This window comes from Sardina pilchardus, chromosome 4, assembly GCF_963854185.1.
Source record: "Sardina pilchardus chromosome 4, fSarPil1.1, whole genome shotgun sequence".
Lineage (NCBI taxonomy): Eukaryota > Metazoa > Chordata > Actinopteri > Clupeiformes > Clupeidae > Sardina > Sardina pilchardus.
The window spans coordinates 20653829-20667665 of NC_084997.1; the positions used below are offsets into that span (position 1 = coordinate 20653829).

At 47.3% G+C, this 13837-nt stretch overlaps 1 protein-coding gene across 5 annotated transcripts in view; it reads left to right on the forward strand.

The window, feature by feature from the left end:
• Positions 1-1310: 1310 nt before the first annotated feature.
• glsb (glutaminase b) overlaps positions 1311-13837 on the forward strand; it is a 51534-nt gene continuing 39007 nt past the window's right edge. For all 5 annotated transcript variants that reach the window (XM_062534552.1, XM_062534553.1, XM_062534554.1 and 2 more), the window contains exon 1: positions 1311-1732. In XM_062534552.1, the coding sequence (XP_062390536.1) occupies positions 1452-1732 (281 nt within the window). In that variant the 5' untranslated portion in view covers positions 1311-1451. The remainder of the gene's footprint in view (positions 1733-13837) is intronic.

Here is a 13837-nt window from a genome sequence, read left to right on the forward strand (position 1 = left end):
ATATCCATTTCATTAAGATGAGGATGAGGCATTGGCAGGAACCAGTTTGAGTGGGATTGTGGGAAATAGATCTTTCTGGAATGAGAATTCTTGTGACTCATTAGGGAACTATTTTATAGTTGTGTTGAGTTTCAGAGATAGATACAGAGAGTTGTTCTGTGGGATATTCTATATTTCAGTGTGACTCGAAGAAATAATTACTATCTAATAAATCACAATAAAATAGTAATGAAACACACATTATGCATTGCACCAACACACACAGGGAGAGAGAGAGAGAGAGAGAGAGAGAGAGAGAGAGAGAGAGAGAGAGTTGAAATCTTCAAAGATCCAAGTAGAGTTAGTTACCAGGAGAGCAACATGTTAATCAAGTGCCTTAGACAAGATGTGTTGTATAAAGTACTAAACTAGTTCGAAGACCCTCCTCTCATCAGTTCTGTATTCTGTCTATGGAGAGTGGCAAGAACTTAATTTGGCTATAACCAATGCTTTGACTCAATTTTAAAGGATTTAAAATATATAAAATGGCATCTTTCCAGACTGTGAACTTTGAATGATATCTCTTCACACTCAAACTGCAAAGAATAGCATTCAAAGAATATTTGTCTTGACCAAAATGTAGGGAAAAGGTATAATTCAGTGGTATACCCCTTCAACTTTTGTAATCAAATTCTGGTATGACATAACCAGAATTTAGATATCCAATTGTGTTCATGCTTTGAAGAACTATCCCTTTGTTCCACGTATTAACCAGGGGACACAATTTCAGCCGGTCATAGAGTGAGTAGAGCCTGATACCCAGATGATAACACACACACACACACACACACACACACACACACACACACACACACGCACACACACACACACACACACACACACACACAGACAGACAGGCAGACAGACAGACAGACAGACAGACACACAGACAGATAGACACACAGACACACACACAGACACACACACACACACACACACACACACACACACACACACACACACACACACACACACACACACACACACACACACACAGACGCAATAGATAACACAATTCAAAAAAAAGTTTCCTTTATGTTATGGTGGTCTATCACTAGGCTAACCTGTTGAAATATCCAGATGGTTGGGGAGCATCCACTACTAGAAAGAATGCAAATTACCTTATTGTAGGAAGTGATGTACTGAACAAAATATGATAGCTTCTTATCTCAACCAATGAGAGAACATGGGACAAAGCAAGCGAACCCGCCTCTATCAATGACGTGTAAGATGGGCGTGATTACTAGGATTTTGTTCTTTACAACAACGCCGGATCTGAACAGTAGTGCAACAGTCCTCTCTAAGTCCGGCGACAGAATCAGCGGTGCGGTTAGGCTATATTCTCAGTTTTGTCTTCAATTTCAAATTGATTAAGTAAAAACATTCTCCTAAATTAGCCTGACAAGATTGAAATGTTACAGTTTAGGTTTTCAACAGTGCTGAAGGAGTTGTCTCAATCCAACCTTAAGCGTCCCTTGACAGGTATTGCCAGAAATAAATCGTCATCACAAAACCCTAACTGCTTCAGAACCGCCTGTCCCGATGCCAGAGCTATATCTAAGTTAAAGACTTTCCATGCTGGGGGGCACCGACCACCGTGCGTCTCACCTTGGATAAGGACTTTTTGCACGAAGACTGAAGGAGCAATAGAGGCGGCAGAACAGGTGAAAAAAGATGAGGACGCCACAGCCAAGTAAGTAGGCTACCTGTAATAGCACGTAATAACCTTATGCCGAACGACTGACGTCTCTTGAATAGTTGGTTACTTATTTTCTGTCATGTTTTGGTCACACATGTTTCCCCTCGTGCAAATGCCTGAATGTCAAACCGACAACGTGGCGAAGTAGTGCGAACGATGTGAAAAGGTCACTGACGTTTTAGTGATTTGACTAGCCTACAATGTTTCAGTTGTTGCCTCAGTGCACGCTCCCACAACATAATGACAGTTAACTGATACATTGTAAAAATGACAATGTTGGCAACTAGTGAGTCTCGTTTTGCGTTTAGCCCATGTGAGCGCTCTTTTCTTTTCTGGAACTCAGAGGGGAGTGGCGGCCCTTATCAAATGGCCCCAGTCCAAGATAAAGCGCGGATTTCAACACGAACAAGGCAGCTCTGGAATGTATAGTCGCACATTTCCGTAAACATACAAAGAAACGTCACACATCAGGAAATCCCATCAAAATCATAAACTCTATTGAACTGCGATTGTTATTCAAGTCTTGTTCTGGCTTACACGTAGAGTCTGAGTTTGTGCCTCAGTTTTGCATAAAAGCTATAATCCACATGCGCGTTGGCAGACCGGCGAGCCGTTGAGTCATCGGCGAAACTTGGCAAAGCTGTGCGTTGGTGCTGCTGCCCGCTCGCCGGCAGACGCGCCTAATCGCAGGGGATGTTTTCCCATTTCATCCCATGCGGTGAGTCAGCAGCAGGGAATGCAAGGTCCGTAGAAAGTTCCACGAGAGGTGGTCCGCCGCCCTTTTTTCTGCCTCCGCTTTGCACTCTGGTTTTCTGCTGTTCCATAGAGTTCTACCTTCTCCTGTTGGCCATGATTGCAAGCATCTGCTGCTGTTAAAAGTAAAAATGTCAAACATCACTTGAAATGTAGCGTAGCCTGATCTCGCAACTAGCTGTGTTTCTCCTCAAGCTGCTGGTCAATCCTAGTAGGCCTAGCCTATGTTCAGATGTCATTAATAAGTTAATGTCTAAACTCTATTCGATGGCCATGGTGGAACCGATAGTTACCTTTCCTGCACACATCCCCTCTATCACTTAGTGGGATTTGTTGTTAACGCCTTCGGAGTGACAGTTAGTTGCACTCTAAAATATGTGATACATTCTCCTGGTGACAGTGTATTTGGGGTATTATATGTAAACATACTTCTTTGCACATGCTTCTGTGCCAGTAGGCCTACTGTATGGTAGTTAAACCTCATTATTGTGGCATTTGCCAATGAACCTTAGGGGGAATGTATTTAAGTATGAGTCAAAGCAGTGAGACCAGCTATAGGTAATCAATGGCCAATGCAAATAGGTTATTGATGCAGGGAAGAGTCTGTTGTGTATTCCATTACATTTGTGAAGACTGAAATCAAAGTATTGGGCGAATTGACTGCAACTTTCACATTTTGTGAAATGAGCGTCAAAGCTGCATGACCAGCTGGTTGTAATTACAGCTCTATTAGGAATTTATATCTGTCTAAAAACAGACGCAAGTAAAGTCTGGGTGTTGTTTTTTTCTACCCGAGACGAGGCCAGGGAAAAACCTCTGGGGAGCCTCGGGCAGATGCTCCATTCTGCCAGTCCATCACCATGACGACCAGAAGCACAAACTGCCTGACTCACATCACTTCCCACTATATCAACCAGCCAAAGTCTCCTTGGTAGTCCGCTCAAGTCTCCTCAGTAGTCCGCTCAAGTCTCCTCAGTAGTGCGCTCAAGTCTCCTCAGTAGTCCGCTCAAGTCTCCTCAGTAGTCCGCTCAAGTCTCCTCGGTAGTCTGCTCAAGTCTCCTCAGTAGTCCGCTCAAGTCTCCTGGGTAGTCTGCTCAAGTCTCCTCGGTAGTCCGCTCAAGTCTCCTCAATGATGAGAACGGAGCGAGATCAGTTTGCTGGTGTGAAAATAAACAGAGGTCTTCTGCTGGGCTTCTCATAGCCATATACTGTACATGCATATAGTAGTTGGATGGATTGGAGGATGGAGTGTATGTAGACTTATAGATCATAAACACAAACAACGTGATGTAACAGAGTGGACACGCGTGCACTTTCTGGTGCAGTTGCCTGCTTTCTTTTATATTCTATTCCTCTCTTTCTCTCTCCTACAAAACACATGCACAAACAGACAACAGTAAGGAACATCTTTGTATGACCTAGAAGGAGAGAGCAAGGAAGTTGTGGAGTTTCTTCAGGGTGGATGTGGTGTTAGAGGGGATCCAGAATGTGGGTGTGGTGTGTGATGATGACAGCCAAGAGTTTGCTAATGGAGAGAATGCAGTTTTCTCACTCCTTTGTCCTATGTGTGTGTGTGTGTGTGAAAGAGAGAGAGAGAGAGAGATAGATGAAGAAATAGCAAAAAAGAGTAAGCATGTTAGGGAAAATGAGCACTTGTCCGCTCTCTTAAGAAGAAGGCCTCAGTTGTGTGCAGCGACCTCGTAAAAATGACTATAATGGTTCTGAGGAAAGTGGAAAATCCTGCTCACTCCTACCGCATTGGACGGCCTTACATAAGGCCTCAGAACTGACTGAAAGTCTGTGTGTGTGTGACTGTGTGAATGTGTATGTGTATTTGTGTGTGTGTGTGTGTGTGTGTGTTGCTGAGTAGAAGAACCTTTCCCAGCCTCGGATCTGAAGTGGCACACACACACACACAGATAATCCATCTCTCAAAGTGGGTTGCTTTGAAAGCCAGAGGTTTAAATGAAGAAATGCAATTGAATGCTGTTGCATAGTAATAGTGGCATGTCGCTTGTGATTCAGCTCAGTGAGTGGGGGATTATTACAGCCAAACCCAGTGGGATTAGGGATATTATGCAGATGTTGGGAGACTGCGAAGTGCCAGTTCAGCCAGTTACTGTGCGTGAATTGAGACTTTCATCGCTGTTGTGTAGCCAAGCAAAGATGCATGGCCACTGAAGCCGGTAGGTTATACAATATGTAATGGGTGTTAATCTGGCAAGGCCTTGTGGAATTTGCACACAGATGGAGAACATAGAAGACTTTTTAGTTTTTATATTATTATTTAGCTCAGAATACTCTTTTTTTTCCTCTCTCTCTCTCTCTCTCTCTCTCTCTCTCTCTCTCTCACACACACACATAAGTATTGGTGTTTAGGAATGCCCACAAAATAACATGTTCAGTCTCTTTCTCTCTCATTCTCCTTCAACCTCTATGTTTCTTTCACACACATACACACACACACACACAAACACATTGATGTTATCAGAAATGCCTCCTAAATGACATAATCTACATCTCCCTCTCTCTCCTGTTCACAACCTTCCTGTTCTCTCTCTCTCTCTCTCTCTCCCTCTCTGGCTCTGTGCTGTCGTTCACGGTGCTGGCGCCGGTCTACTCTCCCCATTTAGCGTCTCTTTCCTGTTGAAGGGCCTTGTTTATCTTTTAGCAGCCAAGAAGACACGAGAGCGTATTAAGCGCCACGTCGCGTCTCTCCTCCATCAACAGTGTCACCCCGCTCCCGCTCCAGCTCCCACTCCCACAGCATCGCTGACGTCTGCTCCTGTCCAGCAGCACCTGACCTCACTGTCCCTCCGGAGACCGTGCAACGCAGAAAGAGAGTGAAACAGACAGAGTGTTTCTGTGAGAAATAGGAGAAGAGCAAGGACAGACCCGATAGCGGTTGGTTGGCGTCTGTTGCGGGTGCTCTCTGATCTCAGCTCTCAGGATTGTTCCTTGTTGAGAATTCCTTGTTGAGAGTTCCTCCCACACCTGCCTCTCTCTCTCTCTCTCTCTCTCTCTCTATCTGTCTCTCTCTCTCTCTCTCATTTCATCACAGCAGGCTTTATTGTTCCCATAGGGGACAATTCGTCTTGGGCTCCCGCCACTGCGTCACATAGCTTACAGTATTACTCTACATACATGACACGCAGCATCAATTATGCATGTACTTCCCTTCAACACTGACTTATTTCCTAGCATATTCAATGGCAACACACACATCTACCGTACATTGCTACATTGTCTCTATTGCCCTTCCCCTCTCTCTCTCTCTCTCTCTCTCTCTCTCTCTCAATATATCTCTCTCTCATTCTCTCTCTCTCTTTCTCTCTCTGTCTCTCCCTCTTCCTCTCTCTCTATCTGTTTCATCACTAATTCATCAGGCCCGCGGGGTGCTTTTATAGTGTCCAGCGCTAACGGTGCTCCGCTGCGGCGGGCGCTAGCTGCTGCCAGAGCCCTTTGTCTGGTCTGGTCCAGGGTGGCTTCCCTCCAGATGACTGCACACACACACACACACACCAGCGCTCGGCTTGTTTGCCATCGTGTTTTTGATATCATTGCTGCTGCCCATTCAACACGAGTTAGAGACCGCAAACTAGGCCAGTGGAGTATTGGTGGACTACTCCAAACGATTCACAAACGACGTTGTGTGCTGTGGAATATGGCGCCTTTCGATGTTTGGATTGTGTATTGTGTCGTGTCATGAGAGCTAGCTGTTAAACCAGTCGCTTGATCGTTTGATTATGATTAGCTTGTCTTGTTCAAACATAACTGTATGATGGCCTGAGTCAGCATGTGGCGTTAAAAGCATACGGAGGGAAGTGCATGAAGGCGCTCTCTCTGTCTTATCAACTCAAGTCTATTTGTGCTGTCCATGGAGGGCTAATAAAGGCGCAGGGCTTTGGTGTGGTATCGTTTGCATAATGGGTCTCTGCTAAGACCTCCTTCCCTTTCTGTGGACATCTGTTCCACTTAGGTGTGTGCTGTGAGCAACTTCAATTCCTGGCAGTTGAGATGGGGAAGACCACAGTGTGTCTGTGAAATTTCCCCTCTGGCCTTTTTACTCTCTGTGCTATGTGTGTGTGTGTGTGTGTGTGTGTGTGTGTGTGTGTGTGTGTGTGTGTGTGTGTGTTTGGAGGGTGGGGTGGGGGACTGGGGGTTGTTGGGTGCTGACTGGTCACATCATCAGGTCAGCATTGGATGAGGATTCGTAATTGATTGAAATATAAGTTAATATAAACTAAATAACACTGCGAAGACAGACGAAGAGCAAGATAAGAAACAGGAAGTCAGAATGCCCAGAGCCTCTAGTGGGTATGGAGGTCAGATGGCATAACATTACTGCTGCTGACAGAAACTTGTGTTGGTGCAGCTTGCTGGGCCTCGCTGATATTGGATATTGTGGGCACTCTGAGCATAAGGGCAGCCCAGGTCAGTTAAACCCAGAGAGGCATTAGAATTGCAGAATATGATACCAGAGGGTGAAATCGGCCCGAATTAATACACTTTCAGGACTCCATGATTTGCCCTTGTGGTCAGTGGGATTAAAAATAAACATCAAGTGTGGGAAATTCTTGCACCTAAAAATACTTTTGTTATATGTCACCGGGTCAAGTTTTGCAATATGTTTTTCCAGGCATGATTTCCCTGCGGGGTTCTGCCTCGGAAAGTCTGCTGAGAGGTCCTCGTGATCGACTGAGAGGTTCCTTTAATGATCCCGCACGGCATCATATGCTTGAGCAGAAATCCTCATCCACACGCCCTGCCTAGGACCCCATGCCGTCTATATATAGCCCCTCTGTCTCACACCTTCTGTGCTGACTCTGTCCCCCTCTGCCTGGGTAGAATCTTGGCTCGGGTTCCGGATTCAGAGTGTAGAATGCTGGGGTAGGGCCAGTGACCTGGGTGTCTATCTAATTAAACCACAGAGAGAGAGAGAGAGAGAACGAAAGAGCAAAAAAAGAGAGAGACAGAAAGAGAGAGAGAACTAACAGACCTCCCTAATTGCCTGAGGGTGACGGACCGTGAAGAATAGACCGGTCGGGACAAAGCCTTTTCTTGGCTGGCGCAGCGTTCCTGTTTTCTCCTGTAAACAAGACAACTTCTTCCCCTCTGAACACCCCCGTTAACCAGATCATTAAACGGCCGACTGGCCTTCACCCTCGGGGTCGGCCGTGTTGTCAGGCACGTCTCTAACGAGCTGGGTCGGGTGGGCGTCTTAGGTCTGTCAGAGGTTGTGCCTGAGGATACGCTTTGTTGGGTGGCTTTTTATAGTAATCTGGGACTGAGGAAGGGGCAGGGGGCGTGTCCCAGGCCCAGCGAGCGGACGCCATAATTGAGCTAAAGATGCAGGGATCAGGCTGTGTCATGCAAACATGTAGGCCTCCGCTGGAGCTGGGAGCATAAGCACTTTAGAAGAGAGACGTTCACATGTCACGCATGCACACATGCCCCATGTCACACACACAGGTCGACATGCTTGCAGGCACATACACAGATTCTTGTGCATTTGCAGAGTTGGAAAGCGTCCCCAATTGACTCAGGACACAATACACACACACACACAGAGAGAGAGAGAGAGAGAGAGAGAGAGAGAGAGAGATAAACATAGAGAGAGATAAACATACTCCTCAGAGTAGCTGTTAAACTTTTGCCTCTCCATTACCTTTACCTGGCATTGCCAGTTCATGTGGGGACCTTATCGCATGACTGGGAGGATCACACTAATGAGTGGACATTACAGGACTATCAGGCCTGAGTGACCATAACCTTAAACCCTACTGTGTGACACACACACACACACGCACACACACAGAGAGAGAGATTGAGAGAGAGAGGCACACATGTAGGCACACATAGACCTCCATTTATCAAGCCAACTCATCATTGTCAGGAAGCCAGTGGCAGCTGCAAGCAGGTTGGCTGAATTGAAGAGGAGGAAAACTGGCATGATATCACCACTGTAGCAAGAGCAAGCAAGCCACACTGAGGAGGGAGGGAGGGAGAGAGGGGGGGGGGGGGGGTTGGTGTAAGCATGTGACAAAGACAGGTCCACGACACGGAAACCTGCTATTAAAGTATTAACGTACTTTAATAGGGAGAGAGAGAGGTGTATGTGTGTGTGTGTGTGCCTGTATATGTGTGTGTGTGTGTGTGTGTGTGTGTGTGTGTGCCTGTATGTGTGTGTGTGTGTGTGTGTGTGTGTGCCTCTGTGTGTGTGTGTGTGTGTGCCTCTTTGTGTGTATGTTACCTGAGAAGGCTGCCACTAGCCGACAGGCCGTCTCTTTGCTCTCCTTTCAGCAGCAGTGAGGGGCTGTTCCCGTGGGGCCCTCCCACACACAGGGCTTTGAGAAAGCCCCAGGTCCCCAGGGGGAGAGAGAGAGGAGCGGACACGTGGCTCAGTAGAAAAGCACTGCTGCCACCGGAGCACACAGGGAGGAGAGGAAAGAGAGGGAAGAGAGGGAAGGGATGAGAGAGAGAAGGAAGAGAGAAGAGAGGGGGAAGAGATGAGAAGAAAAAGAGAGGAGAGGAAAAAAGAGGGGAAAGACGAGAAGAAAAAGAGCAGAGGGAGAGGAGAGTAGGAAAGGCAGGAGAAGAGAAGGAGAGAAAAGAGGCTGAGGAGTTGCCAGCCTGACGCAGCATATGTCATGTGGGCTTTATTCAGGGTGCGTGTCTAAGGGATTAAGTGGTGTTGAAATGGTCGTCAGGTTCACGTTTGTCGTTTTAGGGGGCAGATTGCTTTCACATCTTTTTATCTCATTACGCAACAGTCTTGTGGTCTTTCAAAAGCACTAGGAAGGAAAGAAGGAAGGAGATTTCCTAGGATTCCCATGTTAATTGCCTCATCGGAGATTCTAATTCGAGAGCGGAATTTGATCTCTTTGACGATGACCCCCACCTCACCTCCGCTCCGCCCCCCCCCCCCTCGCTTTGAAAGAGAAGGCAAACAATCCGCCCTGCGTCAGAGCGGTCCGATCGCTGCCCCCTTTCAGGCCACTTCCTGTAACCTCTCGGCTGAAAGTAATGAAGATGGCGGCGGGTGCCGTTCACAACATCTGCTGCCCCAAATGGATTTGGCGAGAGGCCTGCCACGTGCGTGCCCATTTAAGTGCGAAAACCAAACTGCTAATTCGTGTTTCCAAAGCAAACAAGTGACTATAGGTGCACTCTGTCGTCAACATGTTTTTATGGAAAGTTTCGGATGTGGAATGGTGAATATAGATGACAGGTCAGTAGGACCATGGGTGCATGTTGAAACACTCCTACAGTATATGTTTAATAGAAGTTAAGTTAATCATTGCGGGCTTCTTTGAACTGGGAATGCGGCTCTCTCAGCACGGGGCTATTAAATCACTTATTGTCTGTTAAGGTCAGTGCCCCGTAGAAACATGAAGAGAGACTGAGTCCTGAGACCAAGTGTGGGAGCTTACTAGAAGTCAAAAACGCTTAAGCATGCACAAGTGCACACATGCGCACACACACACACACACACACACACACACACACACACACACACACACACACACACACACAGATATATAGAGAAATATACACACACACACAGACACACATGCATACACATACACACACAGATAAAGAGAGAAAGACATACTAACACACATACACACACACACACACACACACACACACACACACACACACACACACACACACGCACACACACCATCATGGCCGGCGCTCCACGTGTTTGCGTGTGTAGTGGTGCGGACTGCGGAGAGGAAATCAACTCTCCACCACTTCCTTCCCCCTTTCCCCTCTGATGTGCCCGGCTCTTAATGATCCCCAGCACCAGAGAGTCACAACAACTCCCAAGCAAGCAGCTACCACCAGCTGCCAAGCGAGTAGCTCCTCCATCAGCAGCGCTGGCCACTGAAGGGCACTGAAGGGCACTGCCCGAGGGAGTGTGGCGGGAGCTTCACGCACGCCTGCACGACATGTGTTACCAGTCATCCAGGTGACTTCCTGCTACCCGGCTCTCGTTTCCCAGCAACCGAGTCAATGAGTGCCTCTTGGATTCTGCTTTTTTTTTGCCTTTGTTTGTTTGATGTGAACCCACACAGCCATGTGGCGAGTGGTACTACGTGTCTTGGTTCTGATTGGCTGTAAGGATGTTTGTTGTGGGTATTGGAAGAGGCAGAGGTTCTGATTGGCTGTAAGGATGTTTGTTGCAGGTTTTGGAAGAGGCAGAGGTTCTGATTGGCTGTAAGGATGTTTGTTGCGGGTATTGGAAAGAGCAGAGGATTGTGGGAAAGGGACTTGGTGTTCGCCCCTGAAAGAGGAAGCGACTCGAAAAATCTTTGGCAGAGAAGAGAGACGTTCTTAGGAGATTCTCGAAGAGTTTGTGCGTGTGAGCAGAGGAAATGAGATCTGCACGCGACACGTGGCTCTCACGCTGTGGACGGGGGGACTTCCCTCTGGGTGTTCTTTTTTTAAAAATGGGAATAAGAGTGTTTCCCCAATCACAACACGCACACACATACACACACACACACACACACACACACACACACACACACACACACACACACACATAAATCAAATCAAATCAAATTCAAAACAACCTATTCCATCCACACTATGAATCTCCAAAACATCCCTGCATGCTTTGTCAGTCAGAGAACGTTGTTTTCTCAGCCTCAACACAAACACACACACACACACACACACACACACACACACACATACACAAAGTCACAACCTGCTCCGTCCGTGCTGTGGCTTCCTGATCTACAAGCTAATCGTGGCTCATTATCAGATATGAGGGGGCATTGCCAGCATGCCAGAAGCCAATTCTCTCAGTGCTGACCAGCTGCCCGTGTGTTTATTAATGAGGATCTGTGTTAGCCTGTCAAAGGCATGCAGGAGGCCTCTCTCAGCACAGGAGGGCACAGGTCCAGCCTGCCTCTGATAAGACTGAAGCCACAGGGAACAACCACAGACAGACCACAGTGAGCCACTGCATGCCAAGTATTTAAAGTAACTGTAGCATGCACAGCTTGACGAGGGGGCCGGTAGCTATGCTGTGATAATACAGAGCAACTCATTCCATTCTTGGCCTAAGTTAGGGGGCTTCTGTGTGCATGCCTGTCTGGACATGTTAGCAATAGGTGCAGAGGAAATGGCGTGACCAGGCAGGGAATGCTTTTAGAGTTTAGCAGCATATTCTTCAGCCACTTGACAGTTAGCATAGAACATAACAGGAGTGTAGTTTTTAATGCCGATGACACCATATTCAGCGCGCACATACAGTACAGCTGAAGGGTCATCCCACTCTTTGCTCGTGTCCTTGTGGGTCGCTGACGCTGACCTGAAGCGTTGACAAACCGTCCATCAGCCGAGCGTGGCGTCACCAATAGCGCGGCCATTCCGGGTCGTCCAAACGGGCTGAGTCACCGCTGACCTTGAGCAGAGGCCAGACAGACTGGCCAGATTGCAAGGCGGCACAAAAAAAGGCATAGCCAGGGCTCCCACTGCCAAAGGGAGGATACATACGTCACACAATGTCACAACGTCCAGTCCACACCGCCAAAGGGAGGATACTGTACATACGTCACAATGTCACAACGTCCAGTCCACACCGCCAAAGGGAGGATACTGTACATACGTCACAATGTCACAACGTCCAGTCCACACCGCCAAAGGGAGGATACTGTACATACGTCACAATGTCACAACGTCCAGTCCACACCGCCAGAGGGAGGATACATACGTCACAATGTCACAACCTCCAGTCCACACCTAGCTCCAAGGCCGGTCTACATTTAGTGGAACATCTGTGCTATTTTCTCTTCTGACTAAGTGTCCTTCATCATCCTTTCTTCCCTCCTTCTTTGCTTCCTTCCTCTCATCCTTTCTTTCCTCCTTTGCAGCAATGGAGACATGTTATTAACTTATTCACAAATAATCAGTGGTTACGTAATGGAGGTTTATTTTGATATGCACAATCCAGTTCCCCCTACAAGTTTAACATCCTGCAGAGACAACACCCTGGGGCAAAAAAATGTGCCATCTTACAGTAAATGTGCCAACGAAATAGGGAAATGCTGAGCGGTTTATGGGACAGATTTGGGATAGCGTTATTGCAGTCCAGCAGAGTTGGCCTAGTCCCTGAGGCCCCTCTTGTGGTGGATGAAGTCCTGCTGTCCTGCTGTCCTCTGTCCACCCCGTTGACCAGGAGTGTGGCTGGCAGTAGGACCATGGTCCATGTGTGAACGGGAAGGCTGTGTTTGGTTTGGCTAATCCCGCTGTGTGAGTGTGGGAGACAAGGGAATGGGAGGGAGGATTCTGCCAGCATTCCTGGAATCTCACGCCGGGAGAGGCCAGACACTGGGGGAGACCATCCACTCATCCAGCCTAGATCTACAGACATGCAAAACTGAACTGGGCTGGCACGGCTGCAGTTAAAATGCTACATGAATATGTCATGTTAGCTTAGGTACAAGTGTGCCACGCTGACTTCTGTTCTGATGAACTCTTTCTAGACCTTCTGTCCCGAAGTGCTCTTAGTGATTCTGTTCTAGAACTTCTGTCCTGAAGTGCTCTTAGTGATTCTGTTCTAGAACTTCTGTCCTGAAGTGCTCTTAGTGATTTTGTTCTAGAACTTCTGTCCTGAAGTGCTCTTAGTGATTCTGTTCTAGAACTTCTGTCCTGAAGTGCTCTTAGTGATTTTGTTCTAGATCTTCTGCCCTGAGGCACTCTTATGTACGCGACGCAACAAGAAAAAAAATAGAACTCCATTGTTTTTAACGGCGCAAACCCCACTAGAAACGTCTGCCGCGAAGCAGCTGCACAGGGTTAGAAAATTGTTCTAAAATCCTGCGAGTGAAGCCCACACTGCTGAACGCCGTGTCCGGTGGGCGCCGGCCTTTAGTGATTCTATTCTAGATCTTCTGTTTTGATGCACTCTTAGTGATTCTGTTCTAGATCTTCTGCCCTGATGCACTCTTAGTGATTATATTCTAGATCTTCTGTCCTGAAGTGCTCTTAGTAATTCTGGTCTAGATCCAGCTGTAGGGTTATGTTTGTGGTGTTGCTGTAGACCGTCTGGATGAGTGTAAACCAAAGCAGTGTGTGTATGCCCCACTGACCGCAGGCTGACTGCTATATACTTGGACAGAGGAACAATGAACAGAGGATGAGAGAGAGTGAGAAAGAAAAGAGAGAGAGGAATGGGAGGTGAAGCCCACTATTGAGCCTTTGAGCTACTGATAACAAGCTCACCACAGGTGTTTATCTCTCCACCATTTTCCAATGCCAACCCTCCCCCTTTTTCTCACATACACACTGCCTGTTCCCTTCTCTCTCAAAACTTCCCTTCCCTTT